The sequence below is a fragment of the Peromyscus leucopus genome, chromosome X, assembly GCF_004664715.2.
Source record: "Peromyscus leucopus breed LL Stock chromosome X, UCI_PerLeu_2.1, whole genome shotgun sequence".
Taxonomy (NCBI): domain Eukaryota; kingdom Metazoa; phylum Chordata; class Mammalia; order Rodentia; family Cricetidae; genus Peromyscus; species Peromyscus leucopus.
The window spans coordinates 54969646-54997573 of record NC_051083.1 but is presented as its reverse complement, the minus strand read 5'-3'; the positions used below and the strand labels follow the sequence as shown (position 1 = coordinate 54997573).

At 38.1% G+C, this 27928-nt stretch overlaps 1 protein-coding gene across 11 annotated transcripts in view; it reads left to right on the top strand.

Annotated features, from left to right (window-relative positions):
* Arhgef9 (Cdc42 guanine nucleotide exchange factor 9) overlaps nt 1–27928 on the top strand; it is a 161668-nt gene that overhangs the window by 118040 nt on the left and 15700 nt on the right. For all 11 annotated transcript variants that reach the window (XM_028861411.2, XM_028861419.2, XM_028861417.2 and 8 more), the window contains 3 exons: nt 7105–7337; nt 11587–11716; nt 19549–19680. In XM_028861411.2, the coding sequence (XP_028717244.1) occupies nt 7105–7337; nt 11587–11716; nt 19549–19680 (495 nt within the window). The remainder of the gene's footprint in view (nt 1–7104; nt 7338–11586; nt 11717–19548; nt 19681–27928) is intronic.

Sequence of the window (27928 nt, the reverse complement as noted above, 5' to 3'; positions counted from 1 at the left end):
ACAAGGCTTCACAACTCTGCATTTTGGTTGGCTGTAGTTTTCTATAATGGTCTCTGTCAGTTTCAAAGAGACGTTTCCCTGATGAGGGGTAAGGCTTATATGTGGGTATAAGGATAAATATTTCAAATTAGTTAGGTATTATATTGGCTTAGTAAGGAGGTGGTTGTAGTTCCTCCTCCAAGATCCACGATTTCACTAGCTAAAGACTGCTGACAAGGTTTCAAATATGAGCCATCATTTCCCTCAAGCAGAAGTACAATTCGAGAACTGATGGTCACTGCCCAAGTATATGTGGCACTATTGCATTCTTAAGGTTATCATGCCATGTTGGTCATTGTTGCCATTCACAGCATCCCAGCTAGGTAGGATTATTTGTTACTTTCCTTCTTCGGAAGCTTGCTTTGTGCCTTCTGGTAGAGCTTTCTCATGATGGAGTCCTTTCAAGTCAAATTCAGCTCAGGTCCTCTGGGTCCTCTGTCTGAAGTTCATGGTGTACATGGTGAGTAATAAGGTCTTACAGTCTACACCTGGGATGTAATCAAGGACCTCAGCAATAGCCTGTAATGTATGGACAGTATCTTGGATAACCCTGACCAACAACTAAAAAGATGGTTTCTCATTTCGGCTGTTGAGGGTTTTGTTAGATGGTCTATGGAGGGAACATTGCCAGCCAAGATGGGAAATTTTCATTTAAGTTGTATGTGTATATATAGATTTACAAGGATTATAGGTATTTTAGGTAGATAGATAGTAGCATGATTCCTTATAACTTTTTTCAGATATCCTTACTGTTATTTTACTTTCCTCCTCATTCTTCTGTAATTATATACCTTCTCCTTCCCTAATTAAAGCTGCCTGCTTTTCTCTTTTCCCACTTCAGATTATTTGTACCCTACTATTCCAGTCTCTATTGTTCCTTCCTGCCCCCAAAGTGTTCCCTTTTCACTTTCCTGATTTCTGTAGTTACTCGAGTTATATACTCAAATATGCAGATTTGGAGCTAGGAACCGCAGATGAAAGAGACTATACAGTGTTTGTCTTTCCGGATCTGGGTTACCTCACTCAATATTATCTTTTCTAATTCTAGCCATTTACCTGCTAATTTTATGATTTAATTTTTCCTTACAATTGAATAGTATTCCATAGTGTACATGTATCACCTTTATGTTATCCATTTGTCAGTTGAAGAACATTTAGGTTATTTCTATTTCCTATTTATCATGGACAGAGCACCAGTGAGCACAGTTGAGCAAGTATGTATGGAGTAGGAAGTCAAGTCCTTTAGGCATATGCTGAGTCATAAGGAAGACTTAATTTTAGCTTTTTGAGGAATCTCCACATAGATTTCCAGAGTGCCTGGACAAGTTTGAGATAACATCAATGGTGAATAAGGGTTCCCTTTTCTCCACATCCCCTCTAGCATATCTTCTGGGTTGTTTTTTCAGCTTTGCCATTCTTACCGGTATAAGATGAAATTTCCAAGTTATTTTGATTGCATTTCCCTAATTGTCAGGGACAGCAAAAATTTCTTATTCTTTTTTTGTTTCTACTTTTGAGAACTCTGTTCATATCCCAGGACAGCTTTTTGAATGGGTCATTTTTTTAATCTTTACTTTTTTTTTTAGCTCTTTATATATTCCAGATATTAACCCTCTACCAGAGGTATAAACTGCTGAAGATTCTCTCCCATTCTGGGAGCTTCCTCTTCATTCAGTTGATTATTTCTTTTCTCTTTTTCTCTTTTGGTTTTATTTCTCTTTATTTATTTCTTTTCTATTTATTTATTTATTTGGTTGTTTATTTTACATCCCGACCACAGTTTCCCCTCCCTCCTCTCCTTCATTCCCTCCTTCACCTCCCCTTTTCCCTCCTCCCTCCATCAATCCACTCCTCTTCTGTTTCTGTTCAGAAAGGGGCAGGCCTCCCATGAGTATCAACAAAGCATGGCATAGCAAGTCGCAATAAGACTAAGCACCTGTCCTTGCATTTAGGGTGGATAAGGCAATCCAGTATGAGGAATAGTTCCCAAGAGCCAGTCAAAGAATTAGGGACAACTTCTGCTCCCACTGTTAAAAGTCCTACAAATAAACCAAGCTACATAACTGTCACATATATGTAGAGGGCTTAGGTCAATCCCATGTAGGCTCCCTGGTTGTTGGTTCAGACTCTGAGTTTCTATGAGCCAGGTTAATTGTTTCTGTGGGTTTTCTTGTGATGTCCTTGATCCCCCCCTGGTTTGTACAATCCTTTCTTCCCCTCTTCAGCAGGATTCCCTGAGCTTAGCCTGATGTTTGACTGTGGGTCGTTGCCTCTGTTTCCATCAGTCACTGGATGAAGACTCTCTGATGACACTTGGGTTAGTCACCAGTCTGATCATAGGAGATGGCCAGTTCAGGCTAGGTGACCACTGTTGCTGGGGTCATCCTTGTATATTCATGGGAGTTTCCCTTGAATCAGGTCTCTCCCTGTCCTTGAAAAGTGCCCGCCCCCCTTTCCAGTCATCTCTTTCAGTACTCTCTCCTTCTACCCACCTCTCAACCCAATCCCTCAAGTTCCCATCCATCCAGGAGATCTCTTCTCTTTCCCCTTTCCTGGGAGGTCCATATGTTCCCCCTTGGCCCTCCTTGTTACCTAGCCTCTCTGGATCTGTGGATTATGGTTATCGTTTACAGTTAACATCCACTTATGAGTGAGTACACACCATGTTTGTCTTTCTGGGTCTGGGTTACCTCACTTGGGATATTTTTTTCTCTAGTTCCATCCATTTTCCTTCAAATTTCCTGATGTCATTGTTTTTAACAGCTGAGTAATACTCCATTTTCTTTACCCATTCTTCAGTTGAAGGGCACCTACGTTGTTTCCAGGTTCTTGCTATTACAAATAAAGCTGCTATGAACATAGTTGAGCAAGTGTCCTTCTTATAGGATGGAGCATCCTTTGGGTATATGCCCAAAGGTAGTATCTCTGGGTCTTGAGGTCGTGTTTTTTGCTCTTGTTTTTGTTTTTGTTTTTCCATTGGGTTGGCTGGGCCAAGGGTCTGTCAATCTTGTTTATTTTTCCAAAAAACTAGCCATTAATTTTGTTAATTCTTTGTATTTTTTCTATTTCATTAATTTGTTCTGCAATTTTTTTTATTATTTTGTGCTATCAACCAAATTTGGATTTGTTTTACTCATGTTTTTCCACAATTTTGTTGGTTTTTTAAGTCATTTATTTGTGCTTTTTCTGATATTTTATGTAGACATTTTAGCTATAAATTTCCCTTGTAGGACTTCATTTAAAGCATACCAGAGGTTTTGTTGTGTTATGTATTCATTTTCATTTAGGTCCAGGAGACATTTTATTTCTTCTTTGACCCATTCATCATTCAGTCATATGTTGCTTTAACTGCATGAGTTTGTATTTACTAGAGATTTGTTTGCTGTTGGATTTAAGTTTATTGCATTGTTATCAAATAGGTTATATGAAGTTGTTTGAAACTTTCTAAACTTGTGAAGATTTGGGGGGTTTTGTTTCACTGTTTTGGGGTTTGTTTTGTTTGTTTGTTTTGTCCCAGGATGTGGTCTATTTTAAAGAAGCTTCCATGTGCTGCTGAGTAGAATGCATATTCTTTGGTGTATGGGTGGAATATTCTGTCAATTTCTGTTAGTCCATTTGATATATGATACCATTTAGTTCTGATGTTTCTATATTTTTTGTCCAGATGACCTGTCTATTGGATAAAGTGGTATATGGAAATCACCTACTATTAATGGGTTATTAATGTTAATCTATGCCTTTAATTCCAGTAATCCTTTTTTTTTTTTTTTTTTTTTTTTTTTTGGTTTTTCGAGACAGGGTTTCTCTGTGTAGCTTTGCGCCTTTCCTGGAGCTCACTTGGTAGCCCAGGCTGGCCTCGAACTCACAGAGATCCGCCTGGCTCTGCCTCCCGAGTGCTGGGATTAAAGGCGTGCGCCACCACCGCCCGGCAAGTAATCCTTTTTTTATGAAATTAGGTGCAGCAAGTTTGGTACATATATATTTAGTATAGTAGTGTCTTCTTGATTAACTATTTACTTGATTAGAATGAAGTTTTCCTCTTTATCCCTTCTGATTAGTTTTAGTTTAGAGTCTATTTTATCTAATATTAGGATAGTGATGCCTGTTTGCTTCCTGATCTCTTTTGGTTAGAAATCTTTTGTCCATTCCTTTACTCTACCTTTAAAGCTAATGTGTTATAGACAACAGATAGATAGTTTTGTTTCTTGCTCCATTTAGTCAGCCTGTGTCTTTTGATGGAGAATTGAGGCCATTAATATTTAAAGTTACTGTTAAAACATGTATGTTAGTTGTGGTCATTGTGTTGTTAATTTTTGGTGGTTTTGTGCGTGTGTTTGTGTGTGTGTGTGTGTGTGTGTGTGTGTGTGTGTGTGTGCGCACATGATTTTCCATTTGGTCTATTGGATATCATTTTTAAGGCTATTTATATTATGAAAAGTTTTTCTTTCTATTTCAGTGATGGCAGATAGCTTTACCGGATAAGTCTAGGTTTGCCACAGTGTTCTTTTTGTACTTGGAATGTATTGTTGCAGGCTCCTCTGGCTTTCAAAGTTTCCCTCAAAACCTGAGCTGTTATTCTGGTGTGTTTTCCTTTTTATATGACTAGTGTTTTTTCTCTTGAGCTTTGAACATTTTTTTCTTTGTTCTGTATACTTAGTGTTTTAATTATTACATATCATGGGTATTTTCTTTTCTGTTCTTGTCTATTTGATGTTTTGTGTGCTTCTTATATTATCTGTATTGGTATGCATTTCCTTAGTATGGAGAAGTTTTCTTCTATGGTCTTGTTGACAAGCTGTTCTATCATATCGACCTGGTATTCTTTTACCTCATCTATTCCTATAATTCATTGCGAGGTATCTTTAGGTTAGTGGCAGGCATGAAAAGTCCTGGCTGAACACTTAAAGGTTGAGAATGTTGGAGGCATTGGTGGTCTGATTAGACCAGGGCACTGGATGTGGGACCATGCTAAGTGGGGGATGGTGTTTGGGGGGGATATCAGGCAGACTAACCTGTCTAGGTCCTGGAGAAGCTAGTTCTTACATTTTAAGGATCTACAAAAATTTTCTTTTGTAGAATGTCGTTTTCACTGTTTGTTTTGTGTTTTAGACAAATTCTAGATGTTCTCAAAATCAGCAAGTGATTTGTGGTCTTCTCTTGATCCCAGGCCCTTATTACATGGATTCCCTACCTGTAATTATTCAGCTACCATTCTGATTCTTGACATTTGCTTTAACAACAGAAATCAGACATGCCTCATAAAAATTTGTCATGTGAGAAAGGTTATTCATTGGTTATTTATTGAATGTCTTGGCCCATTGTCAGTTTCTCTCTTTTAAAACTCAGGTTAAATCTATCAGAAAATTTAGTGAGTGTCCTTCTCACCCTGAATCCCCCATACAAATATTCTCTCTTTTTGCCATTGGCCAAGGTTTCCAAGGTATGTTTCTTCTTCTTCTGATTTGTTGTAGTGGCTTTATAACTATTAGTAGCGTTGTTTACTAGCCCTGAGATCATCTGCTTGACTTTTAATACAACAGCAGCCAACTGGCCATTTTTGTTTCTGTGCAATGTGTGTGCACACACATCATTGTATGAGCATATGAGGCCAGAGGTCAATGCAGGTGTCTCATCTATGACTTTCCACCTTATTTATTGAGATACGGTCTCTCACTGAGATCTGTTCTTTTTCGTAATTTTTAAAAATTTATTTTATTTTTGAGATTATAGCACAATTACGCTTCTCCCTTCCTTTTCCTCCTTCTAACCCCTCCCATATACCCCTCCCCATTATCCTTCAAATTTACTGCCTCTTTTTTTCACTAATTGCCATTGCATGCATATATGTATATACATCTATTTCTAAATATAACCTCTTTGTTGCATATAATGTTACTTGTATGTGTGTTCTTTAAATATGTATTTGTTATAAATATATCAGGCCCTCCAAAACTCCCTATCTTACTAAGGTTCAAACCTAAAATCACTAAGGTTCTGAACATTCGAATACCCTTATGTCAATGATCCCTTATTTTCTTTTTTTCCCATGTAACTTACTCTAGCCATCCTGTCTCCTGGATATCTCTAGGATGCACCAATTTCATTCTGTTTTGGGGATCCATAGTCTTGGGCTTCTTTTATGCATAGAAAGTTTTTCTTCAGATAGCTATATGATTCTTTCTATTTCTCCTCCTTTAAATACTACCTTTTAATTTTTTTCTTGGAACTTTCTACATGAACACTACATCTACATAGCCCTCTGCCTCTGTCTACCCTGGTTCTCACTGCTCCCATGTTTTCCTTCACCCTCTAAAATTCCTGATCACTTAATTATTATATGTAAATATAGGTATATATACATCAACATGTAATTACACACACTTGTACATACAACCTACTGAGTCCACTGAGTGTAGCTCATATGTACATATGTTCCCCTTTGGAATTGGATAGCCTATGCAGGAGCTCCTCTTTAGAGGAAGAGCAGCCATTGACCATCTGTAGCTCTTTATCTAGGATAGGTTCATGTGGAATTGGCATGTCAGCTAGTGTTGTCATTATGCTGGTCTTTTTCAGGCAACCATGTTGAGATTTCATGAGTACGTTTCCCTTGTCACATCTAGGGGACATTATCTAGTGTCGTGGGCCTCTGGCTCTTATGGATAATAATTTCCCCAGGAAAATTTCATTATACTCTTTAGACTTTCCTAACTCCTTTGAGTGGCAGAATGTGTTAGTTTGTCACTGCAAGAAGTAGAATCTCTGGTTCACCTCTTCTAATGGTTACTAGAATTTTATTTGCCATATTCTGTTTACTATGGGTAAGGTCAGTCTCCCTTAACTACCCAGAATTGTTTTATTTTTCCCACTTACTCATTATTGCTACATGAACTTTGTAATTGGTTTGTGTAGCTACCAATCTTTTAATTTTTTATTACTAAATTATGAATCAAATAAAAATTGACATTACCTTAATATTCTTACATATGAACAAGATCTATCTATTATTTCAAGACTCTCTTGGGGTCTCTGAGCCTTTGTTTTTCCTTCTTCTTTTCTCCACAGCAAGATGGATTCTGGATATACTCTGAATATTGTAACAACCACCTGGATGCCTGCATGGAACTCTCCAAGCTGATGAAGGACAGCCGCTATCAACACTTTTTTGAGGCCTGCCGACTCTTGCAGCAGATGATTGACATCGCTATCGATGGTTTTCTTTTGACTCCAGTACAGAAGATCTGCAAATATCCCTTACAGTTAGCTGAGCTCCTGAAGTATACTGCCCAAGACCACAGGTAAGGGGTTTGAGGACAAAAAGTAAATGTCTTTTGAATATTGGTACCTTTTGACAATATCTATCTTTGCAGTACTTGAGCTGTGGTTAGTTTATCTGTAAAGCATGATATATTTCTCCTTACTTCAGAAGACCCTTGTGAGGAAAGTCAGGATTATGCTCTAGAGGGTTGCTTATAAAGTTATAAGTCAGTATGCACACAAAATCATATACATCATCATTATTATGTAACTTATACCCCACCTTCATGGACTGCAGCCTTTAACTTGGCTTTTAATACTAGGCTCAGCCTCATGAATCAAACCTGACATAGTAATTGCTCAACCATTTATTCCATTCTGTTTGAAAGACTCAGATGTCCTGCTAATATTTATTACAACTAGTACCAATAATATATTCTTTCTGCAAAGCTAATTCTCTTGTTTACATATGTAGCTTTTCTACGCCTTTCTACCCCACCCACTATACATTTTATATAGACTTTGAATATAGTGGAGGGAAAACAGATTGAGACCTTCCTTGAAGCTTTTTTCTTTAGTTTTTTAATATTTTCCTTTCTTTTCTTTCTTTCTTTCTTTCTTTCTTTCTTTCTTTCTTTCTTTCTTTCTTTCTTTCTTTCTTTCTTTCTTATTTCCCTCCTCTTCTTCCTCTTTCTCCTCCACCTCCTCCTCCTCCTCCTTTGAGATTGGGCCCAACTATGTTTTCCTGCCTGGACCACAACTCATTATGTAGATAGACCAAGCTGGCCTCTAGCTAAAACAGATCTGCCTCCTGAGTGCTAAAATTAAAGGCATGTGCCATCACACTCCACAGTTCTTAAATTTTTTCAAGGAAACTTACCCAGCAAGGGCAATAAAGGCTATCTTTTTAAGAGGAAATGATGCATTTCATCTCCTACCAGTATGATATGTGCTAAAAATAATCCCCATTGATGGCGATGGCTTACAGTAAACAAGCCCCACCCTTTCACATATCTTACCTCGAAACTTAGAGATTCAGAATATTTCTAGCTTGTCTTTATTTGGTATGAAATTCCTGAGTTTGGACTTGTTGGTTCAGCTCAGCACTAATTCTTATAATAAGCATTCCAAGAAGAAAGAAGTCTTTCCCTTAAGTTTCCTATCTTTCATTTTAAAATAAAATATAGTTACATCATTTTCCTATTCCATGTCCTCCTTCTTACCCTTCCCCATGTCTCTTTTCCCCTGCTCTCTCATGGCCTCTTCTTCTTTAACAAATTGTTATATATGCATACAAATGTATACAACCTGATTTTTCATTCAGTGTTTCCTGATTGTATGCTTCTAGGGCTGATCACTTGGTACTGAATAACCAATAGGGAGGCTTTCCCCTTCATCATATGTTTCCAATGATGAAGGCTCAATGGTCACATATTATTTGGTAAATTTCTATATCAACTTCAAATATTTTCCTATCAGACTTCCACAACTTATTTGAAGGAATAATTTTTGGTCTCCTGACAGTGGGCCAGAGACTGACAGGAGTAGGGATATGTCCAAGGAAGCAGAAGATAAAGACAGAAGACAAAGCCAGAGAAAACCTTTTTTTGGGTCTCAGGAAGCTATGTTAAGATGTCCTAAGCAACTTGTCTTAGAGACTTAGTCTGATAGGAATGTCTAAAATGAGACAACCAGGGTGGTCTCTGAGGTAGAAGACTGGATGAAAAGTGATAAACAGTAAATAAAATTCCATTCACTTGTGAGAACTTGGCATAATTGTCCCTTACTTAAGAAGAAAAAAGAAAATATATAATAGGAGTTAGTTGATGTGTCTAAAACTAGAAAATCTTGGTTCCATCACTTCCAATAATGGGTAGCAGCCAGACCTCATCTGAGAACCCAGAGACACTGACCAGAGTCAGAGTACATCACAGCTATTTTCTTATTTTATTCACCGTTGAGGCTACTGGTACAGATTAGATATGACAACATTCATCCTTTAACCACTGTAAGATAGCCAGTAAAATGAAAACTAACAATTATAGAGCAACAGCCATGATTGCCTAATACTTGTGTTCAGGAAGAGCATTTTCATATCCTCAATGTCCAATTGAACTTCATGTGTATAGGACCTTGGATTAATTAAGATCATAACTAATACAACTGAGGAACTATTTTTTTTAGCTTACTTAAGTTTAATTAAATGTGACTGTGGTACCATACTAGACAAAATAACTGTGGGGGCCCACAGAGGTCCCTGGTAAGACTTTACTCAAGGACAGAGAATCTGAGCTTGCTTTACCCAGCAGGGCTGCATAATGGGATGATGTGTCCACAGGTGTGGTTACTAGGTGTTTTGAAGGGTCTACACTTGGCTGTACATTTTGCTTTGATCTTGAAAGGGGGAGGTCTTTTGGCTCTCCCCTTGGCAGTGTATAAAAAGACCATTAGAATAAAGGAGAAGGTGGCTTGGTATTGACCCAGGGCCCTCCCAAAGATATCCTGTGTCTCTGTCTTTCTTATTGTCTCCTTCTATCTTTCTACCTAATATTTCCTCTTTCCTCTCTCATCCCACCCCCAAAGAACTCTTCAACAGGTCAGAGCTAGACTTGAACAGACTCCCACAAATAATTCTATGATTACTTCCCAGAAAGTAGATTAAAACACTGATATCCTGAAATCAACAAAGAAAAGACACAGGGGATAGGGAACGGGGCCTGAAGAACTGAAGTATATATTTATGTCACTGTCCTGTCCTGTGTCTAACTGGCAGGCTCAGACAGTCTTGTCAGGGAGAAACATTGGCAAGGTTAGAGAGCTAACAGATCAAAAAGGAACAAGCAATGTAGAAGGATAAAATACAGTAGGAACAAATGTGAAGTTTTATAGGTGAATCCACGGAATCAACAATTCAAGGACTGGTTGAGAGATACTGCTCCTAGAAAGCATATTTTGAAGAGACGTAGAAAGTGTAATTAGTTGATAATACACTCAATATGACTCATCATAGCAATAGCTAATATTCATTAAGGCTCAAAATAAGAATACTTCTAGCTTTCTTGAGAATGAATAAATTGGTTAAGAAGTAAAGTCTGTTACTACGGTGGATCTAATGTAATAGTGTTTGAGGACCATAGTTCTGGAACATGGGCAAGGTACAGACTGGAGTCATGGATGTTATCTAAGAGGAGGTGTTAGATAGCCTCTGTCCTGACAATTAGAACTCCCCTCCTTAGGCCTATACTTGTTCCATCACCCCATTCTACAATACATTAAGAAAAAAAATTTTTTTTGCATCCTTTTCACATGACTTTTTAAATCAGTGCTGGAAGAGTAAGAAGGCTACGATCACAAGACTTTTTAGCTTTACTAAGAGAAAGTATTAACACTGAGCTGTAATGAATCTTATTTCCTTTTCAGGTCATTCTGTCTGTATCAAATGGTTGGAATCTCACTTTCAATCTGCCTTTCATAAGAGCTGTTCAATTGGAAACTAGGTCAGACAAGCAGACAAAATTGAGTAGAATGATATGCCTCTCAACACATGAGTAATCAAATGTTTCCAGAAGCTGGGGTATAGGTTGCACTTCTCAGACCAAGAATTCTGTGGGAGGCAGCCTGTATTGTATCTACTACTGGAGAAATGTTTGATTTGAAATAAACATACAAATAATACTCTTGGATCAAGGGTAAAACAATATGTATGGATGATTGTATTTAATTTATTAAACCCCTCCATAAATTATGCCAAAATTCTCCCCATTTTATGCATGAGAAAATTGAATCAAGTGTGAGTGACACTTGCTAGTTAGCAATAAAATTGGATGTAAACTCATGGAGTCTGGCTTCAGGTTCTGTGTTCTCATACATTATGCTACTACATCTATCTCCTTACTGTGCCAGAGGAAAAACTGCAATGTTATTCCATGGTAACCATGGGCAGAGACTCCTTAGAAATACAGAGAGAAGAGAGGAATAAAGTGTCTTCTGGATGATGCCAATGTATAAGGCTTTTCTTTTTCTTTATCCTTGTCTGGTTTTATCAGATAGGACACAAATAGGTATGAAAATAAAGAGGTCTGTTTCCCCTGTGAAAGAAGTTTATAGGTAGGATATCTATAAGTCATATAGTCATCTCTTCCAAAAATAGGACTGGAAATGTAGTTGTTCTCTAGGTGGTATAGATTACCATCTGATAATCAAGACTCTTACTAAGGAGGAAAACTAGAATGGATTTAAGATTGGCATTTTGCATATGGGTTCATCCACCTTTCACTCATATCTTCACAGTGATTATAGATATGTTGCAGCTGCTTTGGCTGTCATGAGAAATGTGACTCAGCAGATCAATGAACGCAAGCGACGTCTGGAGAATATTGACAAGATCGCGCAATGGCAGGCCTCTGTCCTGGACTGGGAGGTAGGATCTTTATCAATAAGGGTGTTGGGAGGTCCCAGTTGCTTGTTGAAAAGCTTTTTATCTTAGACAACAATTAAAAAGGAATAAAAGGATTTATATTAAACCCAAAGCAAAGCCAAGGAAGGAGTATTTAGAATAGTCTCTGAAGTTTGGTGAAATCTTTGTGACTTTATTTTATTTATTTTACTTTATTACTTTTGTTTATTCATTTTACTTTATTGTGACATATTAAGAAAGACACTGTTAATCTCTTTGGGTGATTTTAGGAAACAACTGGATTGACTTAGTACCATTCCAATGCTCTTTTTGTTCTGGATTTGAGATCATAAACTTCATAGGTAGATAAGAAGTAGTACATACTAATGTACTCCAAGGCACACAATAAAGGTTTGGTACTCTTGTTTATAACCATATAGAATATCAAGTATACTTATTTTGCTATTGGTGAGATCACCTCATTCTAGTATATCTACTAGACTAATCAAGCATGCATATTCTAGGCTGTAACTATCATCCTGCCAAATCCAATGACCAAGCTCTGTTTTCATCATCATTCTAAAAATAATCTGTCACCTAGTCATCACAATATAGACACCCACAGTTTCTTTGAACTTTGAAAGGAAATGACTGAAGTCATCAACCTTTCCTTCCCAAATGCCACAAACTAGGAGTAATAACAGCTCTTACTCATCTCACAGACCCAAGTTGTGTGACCTGATAGTATGTAGGCTGACATAGCCAGGATGGAAAATGTCATCAGGCAGGAAGTGACATTCTTAAACTTTGTGGTGATAGTATAGATGTAGATCCAATACCTTTTTGTACTGCCCTCACCTCAGGCATCATTTTCTGTGTTTAAGTAACAGTATTTCTTTTAACATTTCAAATTGTTTAGTCTATCCAAAGGGGACCATTACTAGTCTTAACAAAGAGTTAGCCAACGTTCAGGCAAAATTTTTTTTTCTATTCTTCCTAATGTGGATGATTTAAAAACACTACAATTATTATCAGTTGACACATTTTTATCCTATTTGATAGATAAGGTCCTCTAAGGGTAGAATAGCAGTGATACCTTGAGATATAGAAAATTAATATATAGAGAGAATATATACATTGATTTCATTCATATATATATATGTGTGTGTGTGTATGTGGACACACACATATGTATAGACACATACACACATATGTAAACCCTTTTGCTTATAATAAGAAGCCATCACTGGCCCAGACTTACTAGAAAGTAATGGATTCTCCTTTATGTGTTTTTTCCTCTGTTCATTTATTGTAGGAGAGATAAGGAGCAAGACCAAATTAACTTTAAGCAAGCCTACCAACAGAGACACTCTGAAACTGGCAAGACCCTTTTCTGTCTCTTTTGCAGGCTTCCTTGTAAGGAAAGGTTCCAAAAGGCCACTGAATTCCTATTCTCTGAAAGGTTTTTCTTCTGCCCTGAAACATTTTTCCCCTTCTAACTTTTTATGTGTTGTCTGAGTCTCCAGTCATTGGAGAGATGAATAAAAGTTTGAAACCCTTTGGCCTACCCAAAGATTTTTTTTTTTTTTTTTTTTTTTACAAAACTCCAAGGACTTGAGCTATGGTTCAAGGAATCGGTGTCTGAGAAAGCATTTCCTGTTGTATTTCTGGAATGAGGGAGCTGCTCCTTGAGTGGACACATACAGTTACTTCTGACAGTGTTTCTGGAGGGGGGGTGGAGAACAAATGGAGGATGCGGGCAGGAGATAATCAGACAGTGGCCGCCTTACAAATAAGCAAGCAAGCAATGCTTCCCAGGGTGGGCCACTCCTCACTTCTCTCAGATGTACAAACAAACAAGGGTGGCTGTCAAATCACGTCCTCATGGTGATTTCAGCTTTAGTCATCAAGTGAAAAACAGTAATCACAGGGGAAACCTTCAAAACCTAATATCCCTTGAAGAGGGAAAGGTAGGATTGGTGACATACAGGCAATTGTTGTTGGCTTGGTAAATCTGCCAAAGAGCAGAAAGCCCTGCCGTAAATCAGTGTCTGTCTCTTTCCCCTCATCTTTTTCTCATGAGTCTTCAGATTTCTTTACCTTACTCCAGTTACATTATCAGTCACTTGTTATAGCGTATGGAGACTATAGCCCTCATAACTCCTGAAAAATAAAGAGATAAGTTAAATTGTCATGTACTTCTTCAAGTGATTATAACTCAGGGAAGTTTAGAGTAGCAGAAAGGAGGAGAGCCTATTTCCAAGGACTGTAGTTTCTGGAAATTTTCCATTTCTCAGTTCTCTGGTGCAGAGTTTTGGATGAGCTGTCATTTTGCCTCCTTTCACATGAAATCATTTGAAACAAAGAGAAATGGAACATATCCCTGATAGCTTCTCTTCAGCCTCTTTTGTCCTGAAGATTTTCAGAAAGTGCCCTTGTTTGTAGCTCATATTTGGGAGCTGGATCATGTGGTCGTAATTTCTCTTTGTGGTTTCCCTCCCTTTCTTGCCTGCTTATATAATACCCGATGTCCTTTTCTGGCTTACCATTGGATTATATAATCCAAAGAAACTGAAAAAACAAGACAAAACAAAACTAGTATGATAGATATAGAAAAGGTATCCATTTAAAAGTGAAGGTGAATAAATGAAGCACACTCCTTGGTCCAAAAGATGAAACATAGGCTCAGGTAGACATGTCACTTCTCTATACTTATTGACACATAGGTTAACACAGGTACCACTGAAGATTAAATTGGTTGAAAAAGTTGACATTTCTTTTGCCCTTATTTCAAGACTGTTCAACCTTTTGACATTAAAACCTGGCACTTTTCATCACCAAACATATTGGGTCTCATTTGTACCAGGCTTTTTTTCTTTTGGGCCACCAATCAGCTCCCAAATCATTACACAGAGACTTCTTATTGGTTTTGAATACTTGGCCTGGCTTAGGCATTGTTTCTGGCTAGTTCTTTTAATTTAAATTAACATGTTTCTCTTTATCTACCTTTTGCCTTGGGCCTTATCACCTTTCTTAATTCTGTATATCTTAGTTTCAGTGCTTCTGTATGTCTGGCCGGCTGGCATCTACCTGGCTTCTTACCCTGGGCATGTCCTCCATTCTCTCCTCCTTCTCTAGTTCTTTCTCCTGTCTCAAGCCTAGATTTTTCCTATTTATTCTCTCTGCCCTCCAGCCCTGCCTATCCTTCCTCCTGCCTAGCTATTGGCTGTTCAGCTTCTTATTAGACCAATCAGGTGCCTTGGGCAGGCAAGATGAAACAGATGAAACACATCTTTACATAATTAAACACACATCCTTACATTGTTAAACAAATACAGCATAAACAAAAGTAACACACCTTTACACAGTTAAAGTAATACTTTGCAGTATAAACAAATGTAACACAGCTTTGCCCAGTTAAAATAATATTCCACAATACTCATTCAAAGGTTTCCTGGGATGCATGCAGCTTATGGACCATAGGTATGCCTGCTAGGCCATTCAGGCCATAGCTCCATCATCAATTATCCTGTAATCAGGATGAAGTAAAGCTGAACAAAAAAAGGGTTAAGTTAGAATTAATTAAAATTAAATGAAGCCTACTCTTTGAGACTTTGGCTGCAAAAAAAAATGTGAAAAGCTGATAAGAAAGTTCTGGGTAGGGCTTAATGGTCACTACTCATTTATTAACCATTGATTCATTCTTTGAAGTTCATTTATTGAATACTTTCTATCTGGCTTGATTCTGTGTTCTAGAAATATGTTAAGTGGTGGAGCAAAGTTTCTATAGTTTATGTTTCAGTAGAGAAGAAAAGCAACACATAAGCATGCTATCATCACATGTTGATAGGGATTATGGGGAAAATAAAATAACAGGCTAGAATAATGGAGAAATTACCAAAGGGAACAACATTTGAGAAAAGACCTGAAGAAGATGAAAGAGAAAAATCATGTGAGTTTTTTGTGGTCAAGTATTTCAGGTAGAAGGAAGAGCCATAACAAAGGCCCTGAGATATGAGAATGTATAGTCTAAGAAAAAGAAAGTGGCCAGTGTGGCTAGCAAAAAGAGCAGAAATTTTATAGGAGCAATTGGAGGTCAACCTATATGTTCTCATCTAAAGACTTTGTTTCCAGTTTGGATGGAAGGCACTGGAGGATTTGATATGTGATTTTAGGAGACTTGCCTTTTTTTAACCTGATTATATTTATTATTATTATTATTATTATTATTATTATTATTATTAAGTAATTTTCTATTCCTTTTACATACCAACCACAGATACCCTCCCCTCTCTCCTTCTACCCTCCAGGCTTCTTCCCTATCCCAATCCCCACTCCCACCTCCTCCAAGGCAAGGCCTCCCTTGGGGAGTCAGCAGAGCCTGATACACTCAGTTGAGGGAGGTCCAAGCCCCCCCTCTCCCCGGTGCAAGGCTGTGTAAAGTGTCCCACCATAGGCAGTGGCCTCCACAAAGCCTGCTCATGCCCTGAGGATGGATCCTGCTCTGCCAGGGGGCCCCTTAAGCAGATCAAGCTACATAACTCTCGCCTATCCAGTCCCATAGAAGCTCCACAGCTATTGGTACACAGTTCATGAGTTCCCACTAGTTTGGTTCGGTTGTCTCTATACGTTTCCCCATTATGATCTTGATGCCCCTTGTTCATAGAATCCCTCTTCTCTCTCTTCGACTGGTCTCCTGAAGCTCAGTCTTGTGCTTGGCTGTGGATCTCTGCATCTGCTTCCATCAGTTACTGGATGAAGGCTCTATGATGTTAGTTAGGGTATTCACCAATCTGATTACTGGGGTAAGCCAGTTCAGGCACCCTCTCTACTATAGCTAGTAGTCTAAGGTGGAGTCATCCTTGTGGATTTCTGGGAACTTCCCTAGCATCTGGTTTCTCCCTATTCCCATAATGTCTCCCTCTATCATGGTGTCTCTTTCATTGATCTTCCATTCCATCCCTGTTCCAACTCAATCATCCTGTTCCCTTATGTTCTCATCCCCTATCCCCTACCTTCCATTACCCTCCTCACCCCCAATCCACTCATGGAGATCTCATCCATTTCCCCTTCCCAGGGCGATCTATGCATCCCTCTTGGTGTTCTCCTCATTAGCTAGCCTCTCTGGAGCTGTGGGGTATGTACTCACTCATAATTGGAGACTTGCCTTTTGAAAAGCCTCTCTTTGCCTTGTCCTTGACAGCCATTATAGAATCTGGGATGAGTCAGACATGGCCTTGTTCATCTGGAGTAGGCAGACAGATTCCTAGGACAGTGAGCACTTTGTGGTAAATGCTGGAATAGTACAGAAACCCCTAGAGTCAGTGGGAATGGATTGTGCCCTGTGGGGCAAGATAAAGAGATGTAAAGTACAATTGAGGCATAGGAGACAAGAATGAAAGCTCTAAACAGTGAGAGCATCCTTTCCCTCATGTAAACTTACTATTTCCCTCACACAGATTTGATGCTTTCAAGCAGCATGTGGAGCAGATCAAACAGTAACTGCTTAAACTGCTTTCCAGGGATACAGAGTGAGTTAGTAACAGCACTGGACACAGAACACAGTTATTTTAACAGTCTCATCTCACTAATCTTCCATTGAAGCTGATTGTCTGCTAGACAAGGTACCATCATTCAAATGCAGTCTTATAGTTAGGCACATAGGCTTTGGAGTGATTCTGAACTTGGTTCTGCCTCTTTGGATAAATTACTTCCAATTTTTCTGATTTGTGATTTTGAACAGAATCACAGCTCATCCTTTAATAGTTCATTGTATTAGTAGAAAACAGGAAATATGTATTTGTACCTGGAGTACATGGTAATACCCAATATGAAAATTACGTATGCAAAGTTTACGATGTGATGTGTATATTCATAAATACTTATGTATGTTAATTTAAGTATTCTTCACAATATCTAAACAAATTTGTAATGTTACAGTCTCAAAATGAATGAAGAAACAGCCTTTAATCTCAGCTCCCAGGAGGCAGCAGCAGGCAGATTTCTGAGTTTGAGGCCAGCCTGGTCTACAAAGCAAGTTCCAGGACAGCCAGGGCTTTCACAGAGAAACTCTGTCTCAAAAAACATGAAACACAATGAGGATATATTAGTTGTTCAAGGTTAGTTAGCTCTATGAGCATAGAAGTATGTTTTTTTTTCTCAGCATTTTTTAACTCAGTGTTACATGCAGCAACTATTTAAAATAGGGTTAGTATGCCCCTACCTAAGAAAATGTTGACTATTCCCCCAGGTCTGATCATCCTCAGTTCATCAAATGGTAACTTTAAAAGTCATCCTGGCATCTGGGCATGGTGGCTTATACCTATAACCCCAGTACTTGGGAAGCTTCAGGAGGAGGATTGCAAGTTCAAGATCACCCTGAGCTATATAGCAAGTTCCAGGCTTGCCTGGACTACATAGTAAGACCCTGCCTCAAAAATAGTCATGTTTGTCATCAACTTGTATTATTAGCCAACTTTTATGCATTCTTTCACTTTATACATACTCAAAGTGGATTGTGGCACATCTTCCTCTCTTGTATCCGGAACGGCCAACTCTGAGGAGAGGTCTGACCCAGCCCTATGCATCCCAAATCTCAGTGCTACTATGTCAACTCAAGAAGGACTGCTTGTTTACCTTTGTCTTGGATACTCTTGTAGCTAAATTTGGACCCTAGAGTTAAGATGGTATTTTTTTGAGCTGCTTTCAAGTTCTGTTATTAGAAAATAATCCACTGAGATCTCCTTTTCTTTCCAGTCCCTCAGACTAGAGGAAATGGTACAATTAAGGATACCATTTCCTGATGTCACACTATTTTAGAGGATTATTCTGCCAGAGCTATTTGCTTTGATTATTTTGGAAATATATGGACTTCTATCTTTAATCCAGACTCGAACTTTGGGTATACATTTAACTGTAAAGGTACCAGAAGTGGTACTATAGATATTATTCTGATATACCTCATTTAACAGCTGATGAAACAGACTGAGGGAGAGGAAAGGACTGGACATCTAGGCACTTTGGGTGCTAGAAGTAATATAATTTATGATAAAGAGTAAAGGCACTCTCTGGAAATAGAGAGATTAGGATCGGAGTATCTGTAGCTAACAAGCTTCATGATCCTATCCTATCATGGTACTTGAAGATATAAAATGGGACCAAGACTGTTTACCTGACAGAACTTTTGTGAGGTCCAGATGAGATGGTAACTAGCACACTATTTGACCCATATACATCCCCTGGAATGATAAGTTCTCTTTCCTAGGCCACTGCTCATTTCTTCCATTTTCACATAGGCTGAAGCATGTGTGGTAAACTTCCTGATTTTATCATAAAATATTTCCCCCCTTATTTCATTTTTTACATGGAAAACAGAAAAATTTCTACTACCTTTTCAGGCTTACTCTTGAAGTAAGTGAGAGGCCAGGTAAGAATTGAGAAACTAGAGCAGAAAAGAGAGTCCATAAAAGATAAGAAGGAGGAGAAAAGAGAATGCTTGCTTGCCTGCCTGCCTTGCTGGCTGACTGACTGACAACTGACTTCTGGGTGTCATGTAGGTTTAGAATAAATAAAAATACAGGAGGAATGAAGGGTAATATAGAGGGGAAGGGGGACTGAGTGAGTAAGGGATGGGTCTTATTTAACCCCACAGTAAATAAGAATATGAGTCTTCTCACTTACAGAATTGTAAACCTTTTAAGGGAGCCCAGAAGTCTCTCTCTTTTCCTCCATCTCCACAATCTCTTTTTGGCTGCCTCCCACTTGAGTCTGTGCTCACCTTTGGGTATCTATGTGTATGGAATTGTACCGGCTCTATAATTGTACTGGCATCTCTCACCATCACATGTCCTTCCTAGGGAGAGGACATCTTAGACAGGAGCTCGGAGCTGATCTACACTGGAGAGATGGCCTGGATCTATCAGCCCTATGGCCGCAACCAGCAGAGAGTCTTCTTCCTATTCGACCACCAAATGGTCCTCTGCAAGAAGGTAAACTTAACCTCTTCTTTTCTGAGAGAGATGAGGACCTCAGGGAGCACTATAAGCTCCTGCCCTTTCATTATCCCCAGGTTTGTAAAGAAATTGGCACTGGTATGTCATGAAGATCATAAGCAACAGTGATGCTGAGGTTAACACATGTTGTCCCAGTAGCATTTATGTTTTCTTTCATAACTCCTGTGGTATTCCTTCTGAGCTCCTTGTACACACACGGCAGATAGTCAGCAAGTTTGGACCAGCATTAAATAATATTGTGGCATTTGTATCCTACTTAGCAAAGAATAGCTTCCAAGAGTACCTTTCCCCATTCCCACTTGAATGGGGCCACTTGCCCACTTCCTACCTGAGGAACCAACAACACATAGGTCCTCCGTGCTACAAGATTCTCCTTCATGTCTCTATCAATTTCCTATACAAAGTGCATCATCAGTTCCCCCCAAAACTCTCAATCATGCTGTTGCTGGATATCCTGTCCCTGTAAGCCCTTTGAGGAGATATCCTGTACTTGTTGTCACTGATCCTTGGATACTTCAGTAAATAGTGCTTTCTTAGGCACTTCTCCTTGGCAAAGAGGGATAGCATATGTTCCTCACATAATTTCTCCTGAGGGTTTCTAATGGGATACTGTTCTTCCTTTTGTAATAGGAGGCTCAAGCTAGTGTTTTCAGTAAGATTTGTTTGGGAAGAATTTTGACTCACAGAAAGTGAGAAAATGAGGGAGAAATCGGAATACCCAGAGTGACTTTCAAAATTTGTTCTCATTCTTGCCTTTTTCTCTGTTACATAGCTCCTCTTTTTTTTTTTTTTTTTTTACATTTGTGGTCTCCCTTACCCAGTAGCGAATGCCCCTAAAGAGGGGTGCTAAGTCGTGACATACCAAGTTAAACACTAAGCAGACATCTGGTTCATGTGTGCATGTGTGTGGTGTGTCCTACATTAAATGGTGTTGCGTCTTTGCCTTTCGCAATCAATTGAGAGAGTAAATTGAGCTTAGATTCAAACTGCCTTGGTGTTTGTAGATAAACTCTGAATGCCATATCTGAAACCAATAACCTGCTAGTTAATTAGGGTAGTTATTTCAGTCTCAATCTGACCCTGGAAGAGAAAACCTATGAATCTGAGACTCAGCAAAACACCAATATCTCTTTTCAGCTCCCCTAGCTCTTACCAGAAGTTTCGTACAAACCAGGAGTCAGAATTTCTGAAGGTTAGTAAAGGCAATAAGGAAGTTCTTAGCTTATTAGCCATGTCACCAAAGGCATTTGTCTATTCTTCTCATTAATGTGTGTTCATGCTTAGAACAATTAGAGGAAGAGGGAAAAGCAAAGACTGGGAGGAAGAGGGGAGAGAGATACAGAGAGAGAGAGAGAGAGAGAGAGAGAGAGAGAGAGAGAGAGAGAGAGAGAGAGAGAGCAATTAGTCTGGTTTATTTCAGGGTTCCACACTACCAGCCCATATTCCTTGATTTTAACATCTGTCTCCCAAAGATGCAGTTGCTTTAAGTAAAATGGGAAAGTGAAGCAGAGCCTAAAGATAAAGGAAAAGAAAAAAAAGATGGAACAGTATGCTCTATTTAGGAGCGAAGAAGCAGCAAAAAACTAAGATGAACTGGTGTGTCAGTTCTAAGACAACTAGTTAGAAAGGCAATGGTAAGAAAGATGCAGAAGTTAAGGGAGGGCCTCTGAATTCAGAGTAGCTGAGTTGGAGCACAGGAAAGGCTAACAACAGGATGGCAAAGACAGTAGACACCTTGATGAAAGCATAGCTTCTCTCAGATGAGAGTTTTCTTGTTTTAGTGAGGTCACAGGCTTTCTCTCCAGAACAAAGCCAGCCTAGAATTCAAGACTCTTAACTCCACATACTTGGATGTTCTTAGCACAGGCTTCCCAGGGTTGAAAAGCTACAGCCTTGTTAAGTAAAGACCATTAATAGTGTCTGATATTTGTATTGAGTCCATGGTTGAGGATTTCCTTGTTATCTACAATAAACCTTTCTATTTTCTATTGATCAAATAAGAGGTAAACCCCCAAATAATAATATAGTGGAAAGAAGGTATGCAAAAGAACGAGGTATTTTGTCTGCCAAATTGTTCTTACCATTACTGCAAAAGACTGAGTCTTAGTAGCACTGGGTGGAGGCAGGTGCAGGGGACCATCATCATTCTGGAGTTGAAGATAACCTTTGACAAAGGAAAAGATGGGAAAGGGTAGGAGCAGACTGAGGTGAGTAAGGATTCACCTCTGGAACACAATTTAAATGGATGCCTAAAAGCTCAGTTTTTTTTTTCATAAAGAAAGAATGAGATAGTCAACAACTAAATAATTGAATATGGCTACATTAATCTTTCTGATAAGCTCATATTTAAAAAGAGCCCTTCACAAATTTATCAGGAATAACACATATAATTTCATAAATTCTAGAAAGCTAGTTTAAAAATCTTGAAGATAATATTAAAGATTTCTAAATACCTGAATATATTAAAAATAAAGGATGAAAAATAACTGATAGTTTCACAGGACTTTACACGAGACAGAAGTTTGAATGGTAACGGAGGAACAGAAAGTCCTTTGCCAAGAGGACTTGAAGCCTAAAGGACACGAGGTTGCAATAAAGTACCTCACTGCTGTGAATTTTTATTTTGAGAGCATACTCTGTGGCAGTCACATCTGCCTTCATGGGACCTGTAATCTAATAAAATTAAGTGTAACATAATAGAAAAATGTACATTTTTATATGCTGAAATAACCCTCAGACATGTCTGGTAGAATTGCTTTAGGCAATCTTGGCAATATTATAAATACTAATGAAATCTGTGACAAAACTATAGAGAAGAAAATACACCAGTATTCAAAATGGAAAGCTATATTATGGAAAATATAATGAATATGAAATAATGGTGAACTGGCATTATTTGAATGCCTCTATGATTCTATTTAAATAACTTTATGTTCATTAATTTAATTCAGTATTCATAACAAATTTACCAGGGAAATACTGTGATTATTCCTATTTTAATGACATATGAAATTGAAATACAGAGTACTTATGTATTTATCATGGCTGATAAATAATGAAGCTAGGAATTAAGCTTCAATTTTTTTCATTCCTCAGGCTGGAGGTTTACCCAAGAATGTGCACTTGTAAGGCAAGTTGTCTACCACTGAGCTACGTTCTACAGCCATGGAGCCAGGGACTCAAACTAGTCAAACTGTCCCAAGGTTCTATACTAGTGACGTCTATGTCACTACTTCCATTAAGCTTGTCCAAATTTTGTAGTTGATTATTAAGCAGTCTAAATATTTAGGGCAAGATTAATTGACAATACGGGCTCAGCATTTGTTTCTAAGAAGAAGAAGCTATGATGTTTCAATAAGAACTCTATTTGTATTATACCTGTACTCGATGATAAGACTGAAATTCACAGAGAGAATCTGTATTTCAGGCTAGGAATCGTTTGTTTGATTTACTTTGAGACAGGGTGTTTTGCACCTCAGCATATCCTAGAGCTCACTATGTATCAGAATGTAAGCCCACACTTCTGATCTCTCTTGCTTCTACATCCCAAGTGCTGAGATTGCAGGCATGCAATGCCAGGGAGCAAACCAAGGGCTTCATGTATACTATACCAACTGAGCCAAATCCCCAGCCCCAGGAATCTCAATTTCTTTCTGCTGCCACTTTAGATTCTCACACAATTTCCTTGTAGAGACAAGAAACAAGGAGTGATACATAAAGTCAAATGGTTCTGCTCTTAAATCCTGGTTTTAATATGACTATTATTTCAAACAAGCAAGTGACTATTTATTTCATGCACCTCCATTATATCACCTATAATGCAGGGAGAACAAAGTGAGATCAATGCATATGAAGTGGCAGTTGAGGGACAGGACTGTTAGAGATGCATGTGAAGCTTGTTCATCCCCTACTTTCAACAACAACAAAAAACATACTATTGTAAGTTGGTGAGGTCCCCATCAGTAGATTTCCTCAAGTGTGGACTGAATATTTATCTGCTACAGGTAACATAGGAAACATTTAAATATTCAGTTTACTCTTTAAAATTCAACAACTAATGTCCACCTACTAAATTTCTGTGTGACTCTTCTGGTTCCTTTAACTTGCAGCCAGTTAAACAAAAACCTTGCCTGTTTTGTACACTGGGACTTGGGTTTGAATAAAGCACTCCGAAGAGTTTGAACAGTGTGTACAGCTTGTAGCTCATCTTGCAGAGGGAAGGATAAAAGAGGGTACTTTTAAAATAGCAGTTATAATACACATGAAAGACACCAGTAGCCCCTTTAATTTCTGTTCCTTTTCTTTCGTTGTCATTTTTTTTTAAATTGTAAGACCCCTTTGTTCTCTTTCTTCTTATCCTAGGTACTGGCTGCCTCTGCTCCTCTATTAATTTAGTTTTGTACATGTTTTGCTGTTTTCTCTCAGATGTCATTATTTTGAAATTATTTTGATGTTGTAGGAATAATTCTCCATATTTTGTTTTTGTTCTCCCTGTTCACTGTTTACTGTGGAAGAGAATAGACCTCTTTATCCCATTATCCACCAATTTTCCTACACAGCTATTATCCCAAGCAACCTTTTCTCTGCATTCACTGCTCTTACTTGTGCTTCTGCCCACATGTTCCATTGTCCGCTATCATAACTGCACTGCATTTATGTTGCTTTCATAATATTCTGAGAGATAAGAACTAAATTACATGTAATGATGCTGGACAGAGGACTTTTGTTCAGGGAAGTTTGTGCATTTAGCCATTCTTCTCGCACTGAAAGGACAGAATTGCAATGTGAGCCATTTGAAACAACTCACACACAAAAGTAGCAACAAGAGGGAGGGATGGGCTGGAGAGATGGCTCAGCGGTTAAGAGCACTCACTGCTCTGTGGACAACCTGGGGTTCAATTCAAAACACGAACATGGTGGTTCACAACTACCTATAACTCTGGTTCCAAGGAATTCAATGTCCTCTTCCAGCCTCCTCATTCACAGGCACTCACATGTTTCAAATACATAAATTCAGGCACACACATATACACATAAAATAAATAAATACAATTTTAAGGAAAAAGACAGGGACAATATAGGAATAAGATAGATAATGCAGTTGAAATCAGAAAAGTGGATACTAGACTCTACTTACCTCTTACCAATCAAGTCTGTGTTAACCAGTACTTTTTACTCTATTTTTTCTTTTATTTGTCCTTTTTATTCATCTACTTTTATCAATTTTATTACTTAACTAGTAATAGGATACATTTCAGAAAGGCTCTAGAGGGAAGCCATGATAGCTAGTGGGAAGTGATGGAGTATAATGTTAAAAGCATGTCTACTACAGCCAGATGAGAGGGTACCCATTACTTTTCTCCAATGAGCTGTTTGAATTTAAATATGTTTTCTCTGCTTATAATTATTCCTCATTTGACAAAATAGGAATCTAAAGGAAGGCATGAAATTTAAATGAGGCTGTACAGATAATAATTGCTGGCACATTGTATTTACAAAATGTTAGCAATTAATTCAATTACAGTGAATGTCATGTTGGTAATCATTCACTTAGCAATTTTAACTCTAAAGCAATATATAATATATTTCCTAATAAAAGGCACAGATTTGAGAGCCAGATGTTGTGGACCCAAAGCCTAGCTCCACCATTTAATCTTAACTAAGTTCAATAGGGGCTCTATGTCTATAGTTCCTTATAAAATGCAGCTACCTACCTTGTAGTACTTTGTCAGCAATAATTAAGTTGACAAATGCAAAGACGGTAGGATAGCAGTTGGCATGTAGTATATGCTCTTTAAGTGCTTGCTAATGCTGTTTTCATTGTTATTTTCATTTTGACTGTTAAGCATGTACTGTACATGTTGGAATACAGTAGTGACCAAAACAAGCTTACCCTTGTCCACATGTATTCGCCAAGATCTGGATAGAAAACTGGAGTCTTCTATGCTGGGGAAGAGTAGTCATAACCCCCTCTAAAGAAGTAGAGACAAACTTACTGATAAATAAGGCAGGCTATAATACTGAACAGCTTTATACTCCAGATTGTAGCATCTGTCATTTGTACAAAATGTCCTGTGAAGTCTTGCTAAATCCTAGGATTACCTAGTGGGATCAAGTTGAAATATCTGTGAGCTGTTTGAATTATGTAATGTCAGGGATTAGGGTAGTTCCTTGCTGGAGCCACAGGCTATGTCCAGGAGCTTGGTTTCTACCAGCTGTTAAAACAATCCTGGAGAAGTACTAAGCTCTTTATGGCCTATGACTTGAACAAACAAAAAGGGAAACTGAGAAAGGCTGGTGTCCTGTTAGAAACAGTAAACTCCACTGGACAGGGAAGCTGTGATCCAAATATTGCCTACCTATTTGTAGCATGTTTATCACCACACCACTTTGGAGGCATCAAACCATGTAATATGAACAGTACCACAAGCACCTAGGACTCAGGAAGCATTTATTGTATTGCTATGTTCAGAAGGCCCAAGAAACCTCAGAAACTGCTTTTCTATGGACAATACCTAAGTGAGGCAAATTCAAAAAAGACAGAGTGCTGAGCGCAGTCTAAATGAACAAATGGAATTAAATGCTGTAATTGGTATGATGGTTAAGTGCCAAGTGAGTAGCATTTAAGATCCTTTGTAGTTAGTGGTAGAATTTATACAAGTGGAGCCACAACAGCTAGAATGTCTAATCAGAGAACATTTCTTTGGGCAAGACTATGTGACTTGACAATGAAGGTTAGAAGGATTGAAATAAGAGAGCTGGTTGGGAAGAAAAGGATACATTATTGTGAACCCAAGCAGATGTGTGATTTGTATGAGTGGGCTAGCAAGTACTATTCCTACCTAAATGCATGTCAAATTTCTAGAATCAGTGGCCATGTAAATTGAAAAATATTGGAATTTGTCTTTTCTTTGACCCATAGTACTTAACTGCTCATATTTGGCTTGCTTGGACAATTTAAGTTGCAAGAGTCAGTAGAATATGAAGACTTATCAAAAAGGATTCTAAAGGAGCACAAAAGTTGAAGGCTACATTTACTGGACAATAATGGCTTCATAGGATTGAAACTTTGTGTTTAAGTAGGAGCTTTGCAGCTATTTAATACGATAAGGTTAACTTTTCCAATTTTACAGTTGCAACAGTTGAGGCTGAGAGAAGCTAAGTGGCTTGCCAAAGGCCATACAGTTAAACATCTAGAACTCAAATTTAAATATTTGTGTTTTATTCATATTCTTTTCACTATCGCATATTGTTTCATGGCCTTTGCTACCCATTTTGATTGGACTTCCTGAGCCCATAGATCATTTGTAATCATTTCTATCATATCCCTATACTTAGCTTATCAATAATATGATGCCTGAAAACTCATATTGAACCCTCTATTGAGCCACAAAGAGAAAAATTTAATAACACGGAGTTTTAACAACACATCACTCTAATCTTTGTTCTTCTGCTAAAGAAAGACTATTTCCTTGTCCTTTGTCATATATAAATGTATAAATAAACATTAGGATATTAAGATTGATACTGGTAATGGAGCCCCATGATCATACATATTATTAAATTTTAGGAAATTGCCAAAGGCATTTAAGATTGAAAATGACCATGAGGCACTAGTTTGGTAGAGGGGAGAAGGAATCTTTGGACAAGTTTAAGAACCAGGAAGTTGAGGTTGTTAGTAGTTTAGGTTGTAAACAGTTTAGGACAGCCACTCATGAAGTGTGCTGTCTTTCCAGGTCTATATATGTTGTATTATCAACCGTAAGGGAGAATTCAAACTGTACATCTGTATATTTTCCCACATTATCCTCCTTTTGTCAAGGATGAACACGAAATTTAAAATGGGAGTGTTTGGGAGTCATAGCTTTGCATACATAGGGAAGACGACTCACCAATAATTAATATACCATTTAAAATGCATGCAAGTAGAGAAATAAGAGCATTATGTACAGACTTAGGATGAGGGTCTCATCGACTAGAATTAGGATTCATTTAATCCTAAGATGTAAATGAGTAAAACAACAACAAATGATAGAGAACATTGTATTTGTACACATCCATAACTTTGCTTTGCTAATATAAGATCATAGGATTCATCTGTGTTGATATATGTACCTTCTTTATTCTCTTTTAGCTACTTTTCCTGTCAAACTAGCTTTTGTCCCCAAATATCAAGAATTAAAGTAGTAGATCCATTACAGTTTACTCTTCCTGTCCAACAGTC